This window comes from Entelurus aequoreus, linkage group LG08, assembly GCF_033978785.1.
Source record: "Entelurus aequoreus isolate RoL-2023_Sb linkage group LG08, RoL_Eaeq_v1.1, whole genome shotgun sequence".
NCBI lineage: Eukaryota > Metazoa > Chordata > Actinopteri > Syngnathiformes > Syngnathidae > Entelurus > Entelurus aequoreus.
In genome coordinates, this window is record NC_084738.1 from 42,330,181 (window position 1) to 42,353,989 (window position 23,809).

Sequence of the window (23,809 nt, forward strand, 5' to 3'; positions counted from 1 at the left end):
CTGCTTGTCACCTTCACTTCGGGTGGCGTGGCTTGGTTGGTAGAGCGGCAGTGCCAGAAACTTGAGGGTTCTAGGTTCAATCCCCACTTCTGCCATTTTAGTCACAAACTGTTGTGTCCTTGAGCAAGACAGATCACCCACCTGCTCCCAGAGACACCCTCACTGGTTTAAATGTAACTTAGATAATTGGTTTCACGATGGAAAAGCACTTTCAGTCACTAGAGAAAAGCGCTATATAAATATATTTCACTTCACTTCACTACTTATGATTTCAAAGCAAGTTAGTTAACCATCAATTTGTACATACAACATCTAATAATAAAATGCATTAGCAATTGTGTATAACATGAGGTGATTATACATTTAAATCAGTGCCGCCAAATTGTAGTTTTATTTCTATCAAATGCCTCACACTTGAATTTCGATTAATCGTGATTAATAACAAGTTATTACCCCTATGCATCATTTAAATCAATTATAATTTAAAAAAAAAGACCCTCTCAAAGCAGCCATTACTGTGATGTGGCTAAACGAGTTTGTGCAGTTCAATTACTTTTTTACTTAAATGACAGTTTGTTTGTTTGTTTTTTTTCTTCCTTTGTTGCACGCATGGCTGTACTTCTTTTTTTTTTCTGCACACAAGCACTCTGAATCCTCCTTTGCTCCACTAAAGTGATCGCCTGATTTAATAACCGTGCTTAAGTGGCGCACATGTGAGCCATCAACTTCATGGCGAGAAAAGGAGAAAGTGGCAGAATTGTGAGGCCGTGCTGTGACGACACACCACTCGGGTTTCCTTTCCCCCACGTTGTACCTCCGACGCTCCCTCGACGTCTGTACCGCTGTTATAGTCGCATTACAGCTGTCATATCATCAATAAATCACCTGGCAACAGCTCTCCATTTAGAAAATTACCTCTCCCTTTTTCCTCTTTACTTCCGCCACACACTTTTCCTCTCTCGATGAATACCGCTCTTTCCCCATTTCATGTTTCAATCATTGCACTTTTTACCCTTATTTCTTATCATTCCCACTTTTATTTTTCTTGTTGCTAAATGGCCAATAACTTTTAAAGAAGACCGCTCCCCCTCCTGTTTGACCTACTTGTGAACAACAAACACGGACCACCAAGGCAAGACTTTAAATCTGCAGGGCTCGCTTATCTAAATCCCCCGCTGGAAGATGGCTCCAATTGTTTCTATTCCAGCCGACAAAACAAAGAAAAAGCTCAGAAAAACAACAACTTGAAAAAAAAAAGCCGGACAATTTAGAAGCGCTACATCGGAGGTGTCATTGTTTCACTGCGCCTCTTTCTTCGCCATCGCACAGCAGCAGTGCAACGCAGCGACATACAGGAACTAAATATAGCCACGCAACTCTTGACATCTGCACGCAACGCCATCATCGCCGTCTCTTTACATTATCAGATAACAACCGAGCAACATAATAACCGTCATTTTCACACATAAATTCATTTCTGTGCTGGTGTACAGTAGGAAAGGGTTTCATACCTGACCATTCGTTGCGGTTTACCTGATACATGAAATGTGACTAATTGGGGGGTGCACTATCCACTTTAGCCGCCAGGTGGCAGTAGAGGGTTGACTATCCTAAAATGTGTTTTGCAATTTCAACTTTGACCACAGTGTCTGTTGCTATATAGAGTGCTTTCCATCATTTTCAGGAGGCTGCATTGCCAAATGATGAACCCACCATCTTCTTCTCACGCGAGATCCACCCAAGAACGGGGCCATACGAATCCCTTACTAGAGACGTCCGATATTATCGGCCGATAAATGCTTTAAAATGTAATATCGGAAGTTATCGGTATCGTTTTTTTTAATTATCGGTATCAGGTTTTTTTTATTTTTATTTTTTTATTAAATCAACATAAAAAACACAAGATACACTTACAATTAGTGCACCAACCCAAAAAACCTCCCTCCCCCAATTACACTCATTCACACAAAAGGTTTCTTTCTTTCTGTTAATAATATTCTGGTTCCTACATTATATATCAATACAGTGTGCAAGGGATACAGTCCGTAAGCACACATGGTTGTGCGTGCTGCTGGTCCACTAATAGTACTAACCTTTAACAGTTAATTTGACTAATTTTCATTAATTACTAGTTTCTATGTAACTGTTTTTATATTGTTTTACTTTCTTTTTTATTCAAGAAAATGTTTTTAATTTATTTATCTTATTTTATTGTATTCATATTTTAAAAAAGGAACTTATCTTCACCATACCTGGTTGTCCAAATTAGGCATAATAATGTGTTAATTCCACGACTGTATATATCGGTATCGGTTGATATCGGTATCGGTAATTAAGATTTGGACAATATCGGAATATCGGGTATCGGCAAAAAGCCATTATCGGACATCCCTAAAAATAATATTTTAGGAACTCAAATGAATCAATGTTCCACCACTGATTGCCACGACTGTATATATCAGTATCTGTTGATATCAGTGTCGGTTGATATCAGTATCGGTAATTAAAGAGTTGGATAATATCGGAATATCGGATATCGGCAAAAAGCCATTATAGGACATCCCTATCCCTTACCTACTGTACTCCCTCCAATCTATTTACTTTTTGGGTGCCACAACTTACCTTTCCTCTTGCCATTTAGGCCCCGTTTACACTGCACACCAAATCAGATTTTTTTCCCCCCCTTAAGTGACACAGAATAAAAACATTTTGTCAGTGGAAATGCTCCAAAGTGCTTCAAATCTGATCTTTTCGCATCAGATTCAGGCTACATCAGGAGGTAGTTGCACACGCACAAACAATCAATCAATCAATCAATGTTTATTTATATAGCCCTAAATCACAAGTGTCTCAAAGGGCTGTACAAGCCACAACGACATCCTCGGTACAGAGCCCACATACGGGCAAGGAAAACTCACCCCAGTGGGACGTCAATGTGAATGACTATGAGAAACCTTGGAGAGGACCGCATATGTGGGTAACCCCCCCCCCCCCCTCTAGGGGAGACCGAAAGCAATGGATGTCGAGTGGGTCTGACATAATATTGTGAAAGTCCAACACATCAGCGAAAGTCCAGTCCATGGTGGGGCCAGCAGGAACCATCCCGAGTGGAGACGGGTCAGCAGCGTAGAGATATCCCCATCTGATGGACAGGCTAGCGGTCCACTCCGGGTTGGGAGCAGAGTAGAACAGAAAAGAAAAGAAACGGCAGATCAACTGGTCTAAAAAGGGAGTCTATTTAAAGGCTAGAGTATACAAATGAGTTTTAAGACGAGACTTAAATGCTTCTACTGAGGTAGCATCTCTAACTTTTACCGGGAGGGCATTCCATAGTATTGGAGCCCGAATAGAAAACGCCCTATAGCCCGCAGACTTTTTTTGGGCTCTGGGAATCACTAATAAGCCGGAGTTCTTTGAACGCAGATTTCTAGCCGGGACATATGGTACAATACAATCGTCAAGATAGGCAGGAGCTTGACCGTGTAGTATTTTATACGTAAGTAGTAAAACCTTAAAGTCGCATCTTAGGTGCACAGGAAGCCAGTGCAAGTGAGCCAGTATAGGCGTAATATAATCAAACTTTCTTGTTTTTGTCAAAAGTCTAGCAGCCGCATTTTGTACCATCTGTAATCTTTTAATGCTAGACATAGGGAGGCCCGAAAATAAAACGTTACAGTAATCGAGACGAGATGTAACGAACGCATGGATAATGATCTCAGCATCGCTTGTGGACAAAATGGAACGAATTTTAGTGATATTACGGAGATGAAAGAAGGCCGTTTTGGTAACACTCTTAATGTGTGACTCAAACGAGAGAGTTGGGTCGAAGATAATACCCAGATTCTTTACAGAGTCACCTTGTTTAATTGTTTGGTTGTCAAATGTTAAGGTGGTATTATTAAATAGATGTCGGTGTTGAGCAGGACCGATAATCAGCATTTCCGTTTTCTTAGCGTTGAGTTGCAAAAAGTTAGCGGACATCCATTGTTTAATTTCATTAAGACACGCCTCCAGCTGACTACAATCCGGCGTGTTGGTCAGCTTTAGGGGCATGTAGAGTTGGGTGTCATCAGCATAACAGTGAAAGCTAACACCGTATTTGCGTATGATGTCACCTAGCGGCAGCATGTAAATACTAAAGAGTGCAGGGCCAAGAACCGAACCCTGGGGAACTCCGCACGTTACCTTAACATAGTCCGAGGTCACATTGTTATGGGAGACACACTGCATCCTGTCAGTAAGATAAGAGTTAAACCAAGACAAGGCTAAGTCTGTCATCCCAATACGCGTTTTGATACGCTCTAATAAAATATTATCATCAACAGTATCGAAAGCGGCGCTAAGATCAAGAAGCAGCAACATAGATGAAGCATCAGAATCCATCGTTAGCAATAGATCATTAGTCATTTTTACGAGGGCTGTCTCCGTAGAGTGATTTGCCCTGAAACCGGACTGAAAAGGTTCACAGAGATTGTTAGACGCTAAGTGTTCATTTAGCTGCTGTGCTACAATTTTTTCGAGGATTTTCGAGATAAACGGAAGGTGGGACACCGGCCGGTAGTTTACCAGGAGATCAGGATCGAGGTTAGGTCTTTTGAGTAGAGGATGAATAACCGCTTTTTTGAATGCTAGGGGAACAGTACCAGAGGAAAGTGATAAGTTTATAATATTTAACACTGATGGACCTAATAATACAAAAAGCTCCTTGATAAGTTTCCCAGGAATTGGGTCAAGTAAACATGTTGTTTGTTTTGTCCCATTTACACATTTTGACAATTCCTCCAAAGTTATTTCATCAAAGAGAGAGAAACTATTTTGGAGGGCGGTATCCGTCGTATATACAGTCGTATTTGTGTTAATAGAACCCAGTTGTAGCTGAGATGCATTGTCTTTAATCTCTTTTCTAATGACTTCAATTTTCTTATTAAAGAAATTCATGAAGTCATCTGCTGAGTGGGTAGAGCTACTGGGAGAAGTCCCTTGTTGGGTTAGCGATGCTACTGTACTAAACAGAAATTTAGGATCATTTTTGTTGAGGTGGATGAGATTTGAGTAATATTTAGCTTTAGCTGAGGTAAGCATGCGTTTATAAGTTATTAAACTATCACACCATGCTTGATGGAAAACCTCAAGTTTAGTCGCACGCCATTTGCGTTCCAGCTTTCTACATGATAATTTCTGGGCTTTAGTTTCTTCTGTAAACCATGGGGTACGCCTTTTAGGGGCCCTTTTTAGCTTTAGCGGTGCTACACTATCAATGGTGTCGCGCAGGGCGTCATTAAAGTTGTTAGTGAGGTTATCAATAGAGCCCACATAATTTGGGAATGGTGCCATTACCGAAGGCAGTAGGTCAGTAAGAGTCGTCGTTGTGGCAGCATTAATGTTGCGGCTGCTATAGTAGTTATTATTATTATTATTAGTTTGTTGACAATGAGTCAGAACTTCGAATTTTATAAGGTAATGATCGGACATTACTTTAGTGTACGGGAGTATCGTAACTTTAGAGGTGGTGACACCCCTGACAAGCACTAAATCTATCGTATTACCGTTGCGATGCGTGGGTTCATTTATTATTATATTATTATCGGGGTGGCATGGCGTAGTGGGTAGAGCGCCCGTGTCAGAAACCTGAGGGTTGCAGGTTCGCTCCGCGCCTCTTACCATGCCGTTGTGTCCTTGGGCAGGACACTTCACCCTTGCCCCCCTGTGCCGCTCACACCGGTGAATGAATGTTGAATGAATGACAGGTGGTGGTCGGAGGGGCCGTAGGCGCAAATTGGCAGCCACGCTTCCGTCAGTCTACCCCAGGGCAGCTGTGGCTACGAAAGTAGCTTACCACCACCAGGTGTGAATGAATGATGGGTTTTTAACATGTAAAGCGACTTTGGGTACTTAGAAAAGCGCTATATAAATCCCAGGTACTATTATTTGTGTAAGACCACAGCTATCAATTATAGTCTGGAGCGCCACGCATGGAGGGTCCGATGGGGTATTCATATGGATATTAAAGTCCCCCATTATGATTATATTGTCGGCGTGCGTGACTAGATCAGCAACAAACTCTGAAAATTCACTGATGAAGTCCGAATAGGGCCCAGGGGGGCGGTAGATAACAGCCAGGTGGAGAGGCAGCGGTGTGACAAACCTCAAAGTGAGCACCTCAAACGAGTTATATTTATTATTTAGGTTAGGTGTAAGATTATAGTTTTCATTGTATATTACTGCGACACCCCCACCCCTTTTAAGAGGTCGGGCAACATGTGTATTGGTATAGTTAGGAGGAGATGCCTCATTTAGCGCAAAAAAATCGTCTGGTTTGAGCCAGGTCTCGGCGAGACCAACGACGTCAAGTTTGTTGTCTCTAATGACTTCATTAACTAATAACGTTTTGGAAGATAATGATCTTATGTTTAAAAAACCCATATTATAGATAGTGGGCTGTTTTGAGGATTGTTTGTTGAAATTATCCGAAGTAGCAATATTAATAATGTTGCGTTTATTATGCGTATTGCACTTTAAATAGTTTCGACCATATCTAGGAAACACACATATATATATATATATATATATATATATATATATATATATATATATATATATATATATATATATATATATATATATATATACATCTCCGAGACGCCGAGATGAGCGGTCGCACCCTCTTTCGCTCCCGATCGGGAATCCAAACAACTGCTCGGATTATCCCACACTTCCTCCTTTTTCTACTGCTCCTCGGATACTCTACCCTCTTGAAAATGAGAGTCGAGAACACGAAATGGACATACACAGTGACTTTTATCTCCACGACAATACATCGGCGAAGCACCTTGGCTTTGGAGCTAACGTGTTAGCATCATGCTTGTCTGCACATCGAGGCAGAAGAAACATGCCCCTGACTGGAAGGATAGACAGAAAGTCAATAATACTACTATTACTTCTACTATCAGGAGACACTGAACTCAACCCTGGACCTGCAACAACACGGTTAATGTTGTCCCGACTGGCGAAGACTAGCAATGCTACTGCTAGCGTCGCCATCGAAGCTAACTCGGCTACCGGCTCATCTCAGCTCAAGCTCACCTGTGCTCCAGCGGTCGGCGGCTCGGCGGAGGACTTCGCCCCGTTCATCGACACGGTCATCAGAGAAGGCAGCGACTCAGCTTTTTTTTTTTTTTTTTTTTTTTTTTTTTTTTGGTTTTTTGTTTGCTCCATGCTTTTTTAACCTGTAAAGCACTTTGGTGCAATCTAAACAGTTGTTGAAAATGTGCTATATAAATAAAGTTGACTTGACTTGACTTGACAGCGGCGGTGAACGACGCGGCGGCTGCGGTGGACGGCGACCCAGACATCGGTGATTGCGGGGAACTGCACGAGATGGCGGGGGTCCACGCGGCCTCTCCCCGGTCCCAGACGGTCGAGGACGCGGCATACACAGAATTTAGAGGCGCCTTTACACAAACATTTTCGTTATTCTCTTTCTCTTTGTCTTCAAAAAAGCCCGCCAAAAGGAAACCCAACCCATCCCCCAGCAACCCTACCTGGCCTCCTCCTCCCTCCCCCTTCACCTGGAGGACGATCAATATGCCTCTCTCTCTCTCTCATCTCTCTCCTTGCTCTTCAACTGCAACAGCAATAATAACCAAAACAATTTTTCTGGTCAGTACCACAACACAGCGGACTCTGATGCTCTTTTTGGTTCCAGTGGACTACACATCATCCACCTTAATGTGAACAGCCTCTCTGGAGCCAAACTCGACCAAATCAGAGAAATGTTCCTCAACACGAAGGTAAAAATCTTGTGTTTCTCTGAAACCAAATTTGATCAAAGTATTTCTGACTCAGAGATAGAAATACAAAACTTTTCGGTTATCAGAAAGGATAGGAATAAACACGGTGGGGGCGTTTGTATGTATATTCACCAGGATATTAAATACATAACTCGCACTGATCTTAACCACAATGACCTGGAATCTGTGTGGGCGGAAATCAAATTTAAAAACGCTAAGCCGGTACTAATAGGGACTGTTTATAGACCCCCTAATCAGAGTGATTTCTATGGGGCTTTGGAAGAATGCTTGGCAGGGACAGACAACATGGAGAAAATTATAACTGGGGATCTGAACACAGATATTCAACGCAAAGATGCGCCTGTCTTCAGATCCTTCAGCAAGTTTTGTAATCTGCACGGTCTTTCCCAGCTAATAGCGCTACCCACAAGGGTGTGTGATTCCACCCAATCAACCATAGATCTCATTCTCACTTCAGACCGGCCTAAAATAAAAAATAGTGGGGTCATGATCTGTGGTCTTAGCGACCACTATCTAACCTTCTGCACCCGTAAAATAGCTAAACCTAAAGCCAATGGCCACATAACAGCCCAATCCAGATCCCTCAAAAAATACTCCAATGACAATTTCAATTTAAAATTAGATGAGTGGGACTGGTCCCCTGTGCTCGCGAGCAACCTGGTCGATGTCGCTTGGGATCGCTTCAAAACGGCGTTCCTAAAGATACTAAATGACATGGCTCCCGTGAAAACAGTCAGGATCAAAGCCCGCTCGGAACCATGGATGAATCCGGACCTATTAGCTGCCATAAAAGACAGAGACAGGAAATACTCTGAATACCAAAAATGTAAAACAGAAGTAGATAAACAACCCAATAATATCAACCTCAAATTACTCCTTTCAACTCTCAAAAAGCAATGCAATAAATTAAGAAATAAGTCAACCAACCTGACTAAATCCTTAAAAAAAAATTACATTAACGACAAAATAGAGGAAAACACGAATAAGCCACGTGAGCTCTGGAAAATTCTCAACAACCAGCTTCCTGGTTGCAGCCAGAAACTTAAAACAAGACTCACCAACATCAGCATCAAGGAGGGTGACTCCCTCATTACAGACAAAATGGAGGTAGCTAGCAGACTTAACATCTTTTTCACCAGCATAGCCGCAACTCTTGTCAACAAGCTGTCCCACCACTCTGGTCGTTTTGGTGTAGAACACATTAAAGCCTTCTACAGAAAGCTAGGAGTATCCAACGATGATTTCAAATTAGAAATGGTCACAGCTGATGAGGTGTTTAAAAAATTGAGCGCGCTCCACCCTAACAAGGCCACCGGCCTTGATAATATTCCCTCCAGATTCCTCAGGGACTCTGCCTCCATCATTGCCCCGATCATCACGCACATAATAAACCTATCAATTACACAAGGCCAAGTACCAAAAGATTTTAAGATAGCAAGAGTAACTCCCCTCTTTAAAAAAGGAAGCAAATTGGAACCTGGCAACTACCGACCTGTTTCTATTCTCAGCTCCATTTCGAAAGTAATGGAGAAAATAGTTTATGAACAGGTGGATAGTTACCTTGCCACTAATAAACTCATGTACAAATTCCAATCCGGCTTCAGGACTAACCACTCCACTGACACATGCCTTCTCTATCTGACCGACCACATCAAACATGAGGTGGGCGCGGGCAAATACTGCGGCATGGTCATGCTGGACCTTCAGAAGGCCTTTGACACCGTTAACCACGCTATACTGTTGGATAAACTCAGAGCAATCGGATTTAACAAAACCTCTTGGAGCTGGATGCAATCTTACTTGGAGGGGAGGGAGCAGGTGGTAGAGGTGAACGGCACAGTGTCCCCCCCCCCCCTCTCGGTGAGCTGTGGAGTCCCCCAAGGCAGTATATTGGGACCTTTACTGTTCCTAATATACATAAACGACATGTCATCGGCATGCGACTGTGAATTGTTTTTGTTTGCGGATGACTCGGCCTTGCTGGTATCCGGCAAGGACAAGTCACACGTGGAGAAAATCCACTTGCACCTGGCTCGCTGACAACAAGCTATCCATCCACTTGGGTAAAACAGAATCCATCCTGTTTGGGTCCCACATCAAACTTAAGAGAGTCAATGACTTTACCATAAAAGTAGGTGACAGTGTCATCACCAGGAAAGATGAGGTCACCTACCTAGGTTCCATTCTAGAGGCTAACCTTTCCTGTGATAAAATTGCAACCAAGGTAATCAAAAAGGTTAACCAACGAACGAGATTTCTCTACAGAATTTCCTCTCTGGTCAACAAAAGCACCTTGAGGATTCTGGCGGGAACTCTCGTTCAACCCTTTTTCGATTACGCATGCACCTCCTGGTACCCTAGCACCTCCAAAACCCTCAAATCTAAACTCCAAACATCTCAGAACAAGCTAGTCAGGTTACTTCTAGACCTCCACCCCAGATCCCACCTCACTCCTACCCACTTCTCTAAAGTGGGCTGGCTCAAGGTGGAGGACAGAGTTAAACAACTTGCACTGAGCCTAGTCTATAAAATCCACTACACCTCCCTGATACCGAAGTACATGTCAAACTACTTCCTTAACGTAAATGACCGCCATAACCACAACACCAGGGGGTGCTCCACTAACCACGTTAAACCCAGATTCCGAACTAACAAAGGTCTTAACTCATTCTCTTTCTATGCCACATCAATGTGGAATGCGCTCCCAACAGGTATAAAAGAAAGGGCATCTCTATCCTCCTTCAAAACCGCAATAAAAGTTCACCTCCAGGCAGCTACAACCCTAAACTAACACCCTCCCCGGATTGCTAATAATCAAATGTAAACAATCAAATGCAGATACTTTTTCTTTTTCTTATGCCTTCTGATCTCTCTCTCTCTCTCTCTCTCTCTCTCTCTCTCTCTCTCTCTATGTCCACTACTTGATGTCCATACCCCCCCCTCCACACTCCTGATTGTAAATAATGTAAATAATTCAATGTGATTATCTTGTGTGATGACTGTATTATGATGATAGTATATATGATAGTATATATCTGTATCATGAATCAATTTAAGTGGACCCCGACTTAAACAAGTTGAAAAACTTATTCGGGTGTTACCATTTAGTGGTCAATTGTACGGAATATGTACTTCACTGTGCAACCTACTAATAAAAGTCTCAATCAATCAATCAATATATATATATATATATATATATATATATATATATATATATATATATATATATATATATATATATATATATATATATATATTGATCCCTAAGAAATAGTGTTTGTTGCTAACATGTTACGTAGATTGTGTAAGTTGTTTATGTAAGTGAGTTGAAAATTAAAGCTAACGTAGATCTGCGGCGATGTTACACTTTTTAAATCCATTCAGTTTTATCCCGATAGCTATAACTATTTGTAAAGAACTTTAAATTGCCTTGTATTCGAATTGCACTCTATAAATAAACTTGCCTTGCCTTGTCTACTTCTATATTTCTATAATTTGAATAGATTATAGAAGTGAAAATGTTTTATAGCAAGTAACTAAAGTAAACACAATAACACATTTTATAAAGCTTATCTCATTGAAATTAGAATGTGCTGGTATTGTTGTAAATCAGTTGATGTATTGATGTGCAGTGTTGAATGCTACATAAACTTTTTAACAAAATAAAGTGTGCACAATAACTAAACTGTTAACTCCCGTTTAGCCATTTGGGTTTTCCAGAGAGTTAATCCCTAAATTTGTAAACAATAACAAAAATCACCCAAAAAATTATTTTGCAACAATAAGAACAACAAAAAAAGACAAATATCGATCTAATAATTTTAGTATCGTTTATGTCAGTGTTTTTCAACCACTGAGCCGCGGCACACTGGTGTGCCGTGAGATACAGTCTGGTGTGCCGTGGGAGATTATGTAATTTCACCTATTTGGGTTTGAAAATATTTTTTGCAAACCAGTAATTATAATCCGCAAATAATGTGCCGTTGTTGTGTGTTGGTGCTGTCTAGAGCTTGGCAGCATAACCGTGTAATACTCTTCCATATAAGTAGGTGGCAGCCGGTAGCTAATTGCTTTGTAGATGTCGGGAACACGTCGTGTGAAATGACGAGGGTTTGTCGTCGTATCTAATGCTTAAACCAAAAATAAACAAAAGGAGAGTGCTCCTAAGAAAAGGCATTGAAGCTTAGGGAAGGCTATGCAGAACGAAACTAAAACCTAACTGGCTACAAAGTAAACAAAAACAGAATGCTGGACGACAGCAAAGACTTACTGTGGAGCAAAGACCGCGTCCACAATGTACATCCGTTCATGACATGACAATCAACAATGTCCCCACAAAGAAGGATAGCAACAAATGAAATATTCTTAATTGCTAAAACAAAGCAGAAGCGGGGAAAAGCGCTCAAAAGAAGACATGAAACTGCTACAGGAAAACACCAACAAAACAGGAAAAGCCACCAAAATAGGAGAACAAGTCTACAACTAAAATAAGTCACGGCGTGATGTGACAGGTCGTGACAGTACACCTACTTTGAGACAAGAGCTATAGTGATGCATGCTTGGTTATGGTTTAAAGTCATACCCAACAATTGCGACAACAACTTTTTATTGTCAATATCAGCTATGGAGTTTCATTTTTTTAATGTTTTCTGCTGGTGGTGTGCCTCCGGATTTTTTCAACGCTAAAAATGTGCTTCTTCTCAAAAAAGGTTAAAAAACACTGGTGTTGAATGCAAGTGTTGAATTGGTCTTAAAACAGGTCTACATTTCCCACAATGCATGGCAATAGAAGTGACGGCGTCCCGCCACTAGATCGCAGTGTACAATTGTATATGCATCACGCAACCAGTAAAATTGAGATTGAAATTTCCACAAATGATCCAAAAATGTCCAGGAAAAGAAAGATTGATGCAGATGGAAAGCAGTAAAAAAAAATAAATAAATGGGAATGTGAATACATGTTTGTGCTTCAAGGAGAAAAAAACGACATGTCTTTTGTGTTATAAGATGGTGTCTGTTGCCAAAAAGAAAAATCTACATCGTCATTTTGACACCAAACACGGAGCCAAGTATGCCAAAGTTAGTTTTCAAGAACAAAAACAAATTGAATGAATTACAAGGCCAACTGCGCTTGCATCAGAATGTGTTCACAAAAGCCACAACTAAAAATGATGGGGCAGTGAAAGCTAGCTCTATTGTGGATGAAGAAATGTTCCCGTACTTCCAAGCAATTTTCTGGGGGGGCAGTACATGCTGAAGGTGTGAGAGCAGGTCCGCCCCGACCAGATACAGACTTTTAAAAATGTTAGTTTGTCAAGAAAACACCATTGCAGATCTGTGACTTCAATTACCGCATTTTTATAAGTCGCTCTGGAGTATAAGTCGCACCGGCCGACAATGCATAATAAAGAAGGAAAAAAACATATATAAGTCACACTGGAGTATATGTCGCATTTTTTGGGGAAATGTATTTGATAAAACCCAACACCAAGAATAGACATTTGAAAGGCAATTTAAAATAAATAAAGAATAGTGAACAACAGGCTGAATAAGTGTACGTTATATGACGCATAAATAACCAACTGAGAACGTGCCTGGTATGTTAACGTAACATATTATGGTAAGAGTCATTCAAATAACTATAACATATAGAACATGCTATACGTTTACCAAACAATCTGTCACTCCTAATCGCTAAATCCCATGAAATCTTATACGTCTAGTCTCTTACCTGAATGAGCTAAATAATATTATTTGATATTTTACGGTAATGTGTTAATAATTTCACACACAAGTCGCTCCTGAGTATAAGTCGCACCCCGGGCCAAACTATGAAAAAAACTGTGACTTATAGTCCGAAAAATACGGTAGTAATGAATACAGAAAGTTATTTAGCAGTATGTTACAGTGTAGTTCCCTTTATTTTACATTTGGTTGCATTAAATTACATGTATTCTGTCTTAAGAGTTACATATGGCCCTTTAAGGGCAACCATTATGCTGATGTGGCCCTCTGTAAAAATGAGTTTGACACCCCAGGTTGATACAGTATACTATAGCACAGTATATTAGGTATTGATAGTATCGACATTTGGATCGATCACCCCTACCTTACATTTAAGCTTAAGCGGTTAGCTTTTTGTGTCGTCCTGCTTAGTGTGTGTGTGTGTAGCAAGCTTAGCCATTCCTTTTCTTCTACTCCTCCAGTGATAATGATAGACGAAAGTTAAAGTTAAGTTAAAGTTAAGTTAAAGTACCACTGATAGTCACACACACACACACTAGGTGTGGTGAAATTACCCTCTGCATTTGACCCATCTCCTTGGTCCACCCCCTGGGAGGTGAGGGGAGCAGTGAGCAGCAGCGGTGGCCGCGTTCGGGAATCATTTTGGTGATTTAACCCCCATCTAACCCCTGATGCTGAGTGCCAAGCACGGAGGTAATGGGTCCCATTTTTATAGTTTTGGGTACGACTCGGCCGGGGTTTGAACTCACGACCTACCAAGAAACTGTTTATGTTCCATAATGGTGGACTGTTTGCAAATATTGGCCCCTGATCCGATCCCATGTTTGAGAACCCAGACATCGCTAGTTAAAATAAGTTCAAGCTACTAAATCAAACCACTCTGGTGAAGTCTATTCAAGTCTGCACTTGTGGCACGGCTGTAAGGCCATGCTGAAGTCTATCTTATTTTGTTTGTATTTTATTAATTATAAGTGATTTGTTTGTTAGGTAAATAAAGTACCATACAAACCTAGTTCAGGGACGCTACAGAAAGCATGGCATAAAGTAGACTGCGATTTCTGCATTTCAAACACCTCAATCTAATCAGGTCTTTGCGGAATTTTCCTTCCAAATCCTGCAAAATTAGAGGTGCATGTTGTGTAAAAACACACTTTCCGATTATGTTGATCCCTAGCAGAGGCAAAAAAGGCTTTTTCTTTTTTTCCTCGCTTACCTTCATCTCCAGCACGGCATTCCGAGTGTGTTGGCAGCGTATCTTCACTGATCTACAGCCAACATCGGCAGCCTCTTACTGATGTTTGCTCTGAGAACACACGCTAATCCCTACCAATAGACAATCTCGCTGATTGGGTCCCGAGGTTGAACGCATCAACAAGTGCGCAAATCAGGCCCAGAAAAACAACCAAATCATGCTGCGGAGGCGTTTAAGGAGCTCACATATTGAATTTGTGTTGAGGAGCTCCCGCGAAGAGACTTTTTATTTCATTCAAGTAGATGTTGGATCATATTAGGAGTATAAAGAAAAGAAACAAGTACCGACCGTGTGCTTCCTAAGATGCATCTTACTTTTGCAAGAGTCTATTAAAGCTGCATGTTTTGTTCGCTCCCTGAAAGCTGAAAGTCTGCAAAGGCTTTTTATTTTTAGACACATTTTTTTACTAAATACTGCACTTCGGAAAAATCGCGCAGCCGAATCAGTTCAATCGAATGTAGCAAGTCATTGTGCGAATGCAGAAAGATAAGCATTCAGACGCATGGTTATGTGCGTCCAATTTATTTATCACGCTTAATAGCGGAGCCATTGCTGACTCACCAAAGAGCAAAATGTGTGGCTCGTTTAGAATGGATGGGAAATAAACCCACATGGGACTTTTTCTGCAGGATGAATTGAAAGACGTCTTCCAATAGAAATAATATTTGTACGATACGCTGTTTTTAAGGGCTTACAACAAAAACACTGGCCAAAGATCCTCTATTTTACAAGAGAACTCTGCTGGATTTAAGGATCTACAGCAAAATTGCTCGAAAAATATTATTTATGTCACAGGACAGATATGCAATCTATTGATATATCTAGACCTAGAAAATACTAAAAAAAACGCAAGCAAGCAAGCTGTTTTTAAGAATCTACTAGCAAAACTCGAGTCAAAGATCATCTATGTTGCTCTATATCTGCTCTTTTATCCTGCACTACAACTAGCTGATGCAACAAAACTGTGTTCTTATATGTACTGTAAAGTTCAAATTTGAATGACAATAAAAGGAAGTCTAAGTAAGTCTCTCTAAGTCTATGTGAGCACTCTGCTGTTTCTAGGAATCTAATAAAAAAATACCAGTCAAAAATCTTGTATGACAGGAGTTCTTTGCTGTTTTTAATAATCTATGCACAAATGTGTAAATCAAAGATCCTCTATGCCAGTGGTCCCCAACCACCGATTGGTACCGGGCCGCGCAAGAAATAAAAAATAAAATAAAATAATAAAATAAAATAATAATTATTATTATTATTATTTTTTTATTAAATAAACATAAAAAACACAATATATACATTATATATCAATATAGATCTATACAGTCTGCAGGGATACAGTCCATAAGCACACATGATTGTATTTCTTTATGAAAAAAAACAACAACAACCCCCCGGTCAACGTTGACCGGTCCCCCGCTACAAAAAGGTTGGGGACCACTGCTCTATGCGAAAGAAGTGCTCTGTTGATTTTAGGAATCCAATGTGAAAACACTAGCCAAAGATCCTCTATGTGAGAGAAGTACCTTCCTGTTTTTAATAATACATCGTAAAACTGTTAGTCAAAGATCCTCTATGGGACAGGAGTGCTTGCTGTTTCTAAGGACATAATGCAAACATATTAGTCAAAGATTCTCTGTAACAGGAGCTGCCTGCTGTTTTTAATAACATACCGCAAAAGTTGTGAATCACAGATCCTCTATGTGACAAAAGTTTTCTGCTGTTTTTAAAAATCTACTGCAAAAAGTGTGAGTCAAAGATCATTTATGTGACGGGAGTGCTCTGCTGTTTTAAGAACATAATGCACAATTACTAGTCAAAGATTCTCTATGTGACAGGAGTGCTCTGTTGTTTTTGTAGGAATCTAACGCAAAAATACTAGTCAAAGATCCTCTTTGTGACAGGAATTATATGCTGTTTTTGACAATCGACTGCAAAAGCATGAGTCAAAAATCTTCTATGAAATAGAAACGGTCTGCTGTTTCTAACAATCTATTTAAAAACATACTAGTCAAAATGTAATATTATGGTAATAATTTAATGTTATGGTAATAAGTTTCATATTTGTGTAAGTTTGAGTGACATGTAGGAGCTAACAGGTCTAGAGTAGCTTCACATTTATCTTTTGTAAATCTCAAATAATCAATTCAAAAGTGCATGCATCGTTTACATACCAACACATCTCGGCAGCGGCGCGCTCCATATCCTGCGACCGCCGCCCAGGCAGATCAACTCTGGCGCCCCCTCCAGGCGGTACCCCATATTGCAGGAAAAGGACAGCGTGTCCCCGATACCGAAGTTGTAGCCGTTCCTTCTGCCAAAGCGCGGCATCCCGGGGTCCTCGCACGGCTCCAGGGTGTACTCTGTAACATAACAAGGCAAGGGAAGAGTCCATCACGTCCTGAGAAGTGTGTTGAGTGTTGGCTCAGGAATGACTAATTTTTGCGTATGAGTTGCCATATGACACGAGCAAATGGTCGGTCACACGTCTTGTAAAAAATATGAATGTGGGACCTTCGGAGTGTCAGTCGATGCCATCTGGCAAACCGTCCCTGAGTGTGGACTGAACCACAGCCAATTTAAGGCAATAAAAAAGATGTCCCTTGAACATTTAAGGGGACCTATGATGATTCTAATCCACATTTTTTACACACTTCCTTGTGGTCTACATGATATGTATTGGATACGCTTTGGTGTACATTTTGCTCCACAGTCACTCTTATAACCCGTTTTTTGATGCAGGATGTTCGATTCTGGAGGCCTTTCAAGATTGCAAATGAAAGCATGGCCCACAACATTAGGCACAGATGCCCACTCTTGCATCGATACACAGCAGCATACAAAATTAGATGCACAGCATTTATCGTACTAGCAACCATTAATCGATTCAATCGATTAGACAAAAAGCCTCGATTTATGTTATGTTGCTTTGTTTATGCGTGTTATGACTATAACTGATAAAAATGGGTACATATAGTGCCAGGAAATTAAATAAGCAGATAGTTTCTTCACGACTACTAACATAGAGCGCACATGGGAATAATGGGGTGGAGGAGAGCAGCTGAGAGTTTTGCGTTTGATTTTTATTAGTACACACGTTACAAAAGCAATTTCAATGTTGATGCTGTGCATTTTTTATAAAAAAAGAATGAAAGTTTTGGTAAGTAAAAAAAAAAATATTTTAACTGATTTTTTTTAATTTACGCATTGAGGCTATGAAGAGCGTTTTATCTAGAGATGTCCGATAATATCGGCCGATAAATGCTTTAAAATGTAATATCGGAAATTATCGGTATTGGTTTAAAAAAGTAAAATGAATGACTTTTTAGAACGCAGCTGTACGGAGTGGTACATATCCGGTAAAATACGGACGTAGGGAGAAGTTGCGTCTTCTGGTCAGCAGCCCCTCCCCTCTCCTCTCTCCCACACACAACACAGAAGTTGACGACTGCAGCATGAGAGGTTTACTGGCGACGCTTGATGACCTCATCAAACCGCCGCGAGCGGAGCATAACAACAACACGAGTGTGTTGTTGCCGGTGCTGTAGTCTGGCTAACAAGCAAGGTCGCTCGGTGACTGACTAACGACACCATGTGTATGGTTTGGAATTATTTTAAAGTGTGTCTGACGGATAAAAAACTGGCAATTTGAAATGACTGCAAAAAGTTGGTTATGTGAGGAGGAACCAAGACGTCTTCCTTTAATACAAGCAATTTGATCTCCCACCTCTTCAAGAATCATAAGGAGATACACGATGAATACAAGCGGAAGATGGATGAAAAGCAAACACCGAAAGCAGCTTGCAGTGAACGGAGGCGCCCTGTCTCAACGCAGCATTTCAGAAGCTCTGGCTGACTGCTAGGCCACTTCAAGCACTCACCACTAGCTTGCAGCACATTTTTGTTACTCATACAAATACGTTAGAGCAGGGCAGATTGAGCCCAGTTTATAATTTCCTGTTATACAGTATACCAGGCACTAAAGGAGGACTATGTTATTGTTTACTTTATTACTCTAGTATACTCTGGACTGAAGCTGTGTGCCTTCCTTGTTTTTGTAGCTGTTGTTTTGAGGCATGTTTAAAAAAAATAATAACAATGCACTTTGTGAAAGTCAAAGTATAGTATTTCCCGTAGTTGTAGTGGGTATCAGGATTAAGATTATCTCAGGGAGAGCATGTTCCAAATTCCAAACTGCTGTTTTGAGGCATGTTAAAAAAAATAATGCACTCTGTGACTTGAATAATAAATATGGCAGTGCCATGTTGGCACTTTTTTCCATAACTTGAGTTGAAGGTGTTCTCTTATTTTGGAAAAACTTGTTACATTGTTTAATGCATCCAGCGGGGCATCACAACAAAATTAGGCATAATAATGTGTTAATTCCACAACTGTATATACCGGTATCGGTTGATATCGGAATCTGTAATTAAGAGTTGGACAATATCGGAATATCGGATATCGGCAAAAAAGCCACTATCGGACATCTCTAGTTTTATCTGATTACTCGATTAATCGAGCAAAATAATCGATAGCTGCAGCCCTAAATTTCACTGCATGCACGTTTAGGGATTGGTACTAAATTTGGTACTTTTATGGGCACGGATCGAATTCCGTCAGTACTACCGGGTATCGATTCAAGTAAAATCAAACAGTGCCATATTTTGATACGTTTGTAGCAGACTTGTCACATCCGGTTGTAGACTGAATACCGGCTCAAGCAAACAATCACTCAAGCAACACTCAGCCAAACTCCCTCTCAGTAATGTTGCAATATTCAACACAAACAAAGCAAGTATGCTTGATAGAAAACGCTCAAAGGTAAGGTGAGGCTCCACTCTTTCAAAATGTGCTAGCTTTATGCTAATTTACATTGGATTTGCCATAGACAGGCTACTATTAGAATTAGCGATAATCATACTTGCCAACCCTCCCGTTTTTAGCGGGAGAATCCCGATATTCAGCGCTCTCCCGACAACCTCCCGACAGAGATTTTCTCCCGACAATCTCGAAGGTATTCAACCGGAGCTGGAGGCCACGCCCCCCCAAAAAAAAGTCTACCGCAGCTGCGATTGGACCTGACCAGCCTCCGGGTACAAGTACTGGAGTTAGGGATGGGCGATACCACACTTTTAGGATTCGATACGATACCGATACTTTTTCTTGCATTTTCATCGATATCGATACCGATACCAATAATTTCTTATTGGCAATTTTTTGTCAGTCAAAAATATTAATACTATTGTTATTATTTAAGACAAATCACAAGACAAATACAGACCATTTATACCACATTTATTATGGTCAATATATAATAAAAGTAAAATTAAAATAAATAACATAAATATGAAAAATAAATTAAATATTATATATAATAATAACTATATATTATATATAATAATAATGAAATATTAGGGCTTTCCAATTAACAGTCAAATCCGAATTGCAAGAAGCTGCAGTTATTTTTTAAAGTTTGTGATATAATTAGCAATTAATGAAATATGAAATAGGCTAATGTTTTCGAAATGTAAGAAATCATGTCACAGATTAAAACCAAAATCACATTCAATCATATATTCAAGATTTTCTTGGAAAAAAATAAAACTGTAATGCAAAGATGAAGAATCTCCAAATTGTATCTCTTTCTTATCTTGTTTTAAATACTCAAGCAATTTTCAACTAACAGTAAATTCCCCCTGTGTGGAAATTATTTGAATTTAGGATAATCATTTAAACATCCATCCATTTTCTACCGCTTATTCCCTTCGGGGTCGCGGGGGGCGCTGGAGCCTATCTCAGCTACAATCGGGCGGAAGGCGGCGTACACCCTGGACAAGTCGCCACCTCATCGCAGGGCCAACACAGATAGACAGACAACATTCACACACTAGGGCCAATTTAGTGTTGCCAATCAACCTATCCCCAGGTGCATGTCTTTGGAGGTGGGAGGAAGCCGGAGTACCCGGAGGGAACCCACGCAGTCACGGGGAGAACATGCAAACTCCACACAAAAATATTCAGTAAACATTACTAAAAAAATAAAAAACAATGCCTGTTTTAAGTCAACAAATGGACAACACTGGATATGCCTGGCTGCATCGCTGTCGGCTGGCTGTGTGTGTGTTGCACGTTGACGACGCTCATTCGCTGTCTCCTGTCACGTGACTGGGCCAGCTCTATACTCTGCCAGGTACAGGGGTGTCCCAGCACATAGTAAGTTAAGTAAGTCATCAAAAACATCTGAAAGTGACACGCCGTTTTTTGGTTTATATCGATACTTTTTTCAGAAAAGTGATGCCAAATGAGTAGCGTGTGAGTATCGATATATCGATACCACAGGATCGATACGCACATCCCTAACTGGAGTACCAATTGCTTGCCAGGGAAGATCTTCCCCAGGAAGCAAGGATTGACCGGTTTTGGGCCATGCTAGGGAGAGATGGAAGATTCCACACTCTCGTGCATTTGATGAAAGCACTTTTGTGCCACACAGCAATGCATCATCAGAGAGGGTGTTCAGCATGGTTAGAAAAATAGTGACAGAGAGTAGAAAGAGGATGGACAATTCAACCCTTAACAAAGCATTGTACTTTCAAGTACAACAATGAGTAGATGAGTGTTGTGTGTGTGTAAATAAATGAACACTAAAATTCAAGTATTTATTTTATTTATATATATAATAAAATAATAATATATATATATATATATATATATATATATATATATATATATATATATATATATATATATATATATGTATATATATATATATATATATATGTATGTATATATATATATATATATATATATATATATATATATATATATATATATACATATATATATATATATATATATATATATATATAGCTAGAATTCACTGAAAGTCAATTATATATATATATATATATATATATATATATATATATATATATATATATATATATATATATATATATATATATATATATATATATAGAGCTAGAATTCACTGAAAGTCAATTATTTATATATATATATATATATATATATATATATATATATATATATATATATATATATATATATATATAGCTAGAATTCACTGAAAGTCAATTATATATATATATATATATATATATATATATATATATATATATATATATATATAGAGCTAGAATTCACTGAAAGTCAATTATTTATATATATATATATATATATATATATATATATATATATATATATATATATATATATATATATATATATATATATATATATATATATATATATATATATATATATATATATATGTAACGGGTATAAGAAATAATTTGATTATTTGAGTGAAATTCCTGCTAAAATATGTATATTGGTTTGTTATGCAATGAGAGGTCCAATTGTGCCATCTGCTGGTACCTGTAAGTCTGTAGATATGACCGCAAACCGGAAGCTTATTGGCAGACTTCCTGTTCTCTGCTAATGACATCGAAAGCAGCAGAGGTGCTAACCACATATTGTTTGTATGTGCGTACTGATCACTCATTGCAGCTACCAGTAAAGAACCACATCATCCAATCCAGCCTGTGTGTGGGTTCTTGGCGGGACGGGTACACAGCAGTTACATATATATATATATATATGAAATACTTGAGTTGGTGAATTCTAGCTGTAAATATACTCTCATCTTAACCACGCCCCTAACCACGCCCCCGCCCCAACCACGCCCCCTACCCACCCCCGACCAAGCCCCCCCCCACCCCAACAACCCCACCCCACCTCCCGATATTGGAGGTCTCAAGGTTGGCAAGTATGGCGATAATACATAGCGATTTCAACACTTCCAAATTTGGTAATGAAAACTATAACTAAGGACTTGTTCACACTGCAGTTCAATTACAATTATTTAGTCCATATGCGACCCGTATCGGATTTTTTGTTCCCGAGTGAACAGCGCAATTCCGAATTTTTCATATTCGTCCCAGGCCTCTTTCGTATGTGGATATAAATCAGATATATTTGCGATGCGTCCTCAATGTGAACGCTATTGCGCTTAGATCGCATTCATTCAACCAGAACGTCATCAAAAAGCGATAAGCGTCATAATTATTTGTCAAAATAGACTGTTACAAATTCAATAGTTGACAATGAAGCAGAAATCAGGTGAAAATTATGTTTTAAGAACTCATGTGAAAGTTCCACCACTCCTCCTGTTTCCGACTGCTCGTCCACAGACACGCTCTTCAAGCAGACATTGAAGCAAAATATTCCGTAAAACTGCCAGAGCCAGAATACTTGTCCTCTTTCTTCTTAATCTCCTACGCGCAATAATTTGGTTTAGAAAATGTTGACTTTGATTGCACAAAATCCTCGAAATTGTCACAAATGCGCCATTACCGAGATCGACTGGAGTGGAAGCCATGTTTGCTTTCGAAAACATTGGAGTACATGCGACATCATGACGTCATGTCCGCATGTAGGGCAGAATGCATTCAAATTAGAAATGGCATTTTTTTCGAAATGGAAACAGCCACTAAAAAGATTCGATTTGACAAAAAAAATCAGAATTGGACATCTGACCCTGCAGTGTAAATGTAGCAAGGCCCCTTGTTCACTAAGGTTATCCAGGTTAAATCCCACCTAACCTTATCCATGTCCACACACACACAATGGTCGTATAAGACCCCTTCCCCCCGCCGGCACAAGGCGACCTAGTGCGCATGCGCAAAAAAAATTTGCGCGTCATAGTCACCTCTGACCTGGAAGTGTATCCTTACCCTGTGTTCTAAAAAGATACTTCCTAAAACAATATACAATAGATAAGGAGCGGCGTGGCGAAGTTGGTAGAGTGGCCGTGCTAGCAATCGGAGGGTTGCTGGTTACTGGGGTTCAATCCCCACCTTCTACCATCCTAGTCATGTCCGTTGTGTCCTTGGGCAAGACACTTCACCCTTGCTCCTGATGGCTGCTGGTTAGCGCCTTGCATGGCAGCTCCCGCCATCAGTGTGTGAATGTGTGTGTGAAT

At 39.8% G+C, this 23,809-nt stretch overlaps 1 protein-coding gene across 2 annotated transcripts in view; it reads right to left on the reverse strand.

The window, feature by feature from the left end:
• csmd3b (CUB and Sushi multiple domains 3b) overlaps window positions 1-23,809 on the reverse strand; it is an 822,373-nt gene that overhangs the window by 148,673 nt on the left and 649,891 nt on the right. For both annotated transcript variants that reach the window (XM_062056514.1, XM_062056513.1), the window contains one exon: window positions 16,980-17,168. In XM_062056514.1, coding sequence (XP_061912498.1) covers window positions 16,980-17,168 — 189 coding nt within the window. The remainder of the gene's footprint in view (window positions 1-16,979; window positions 17,169-23,809) is intronic.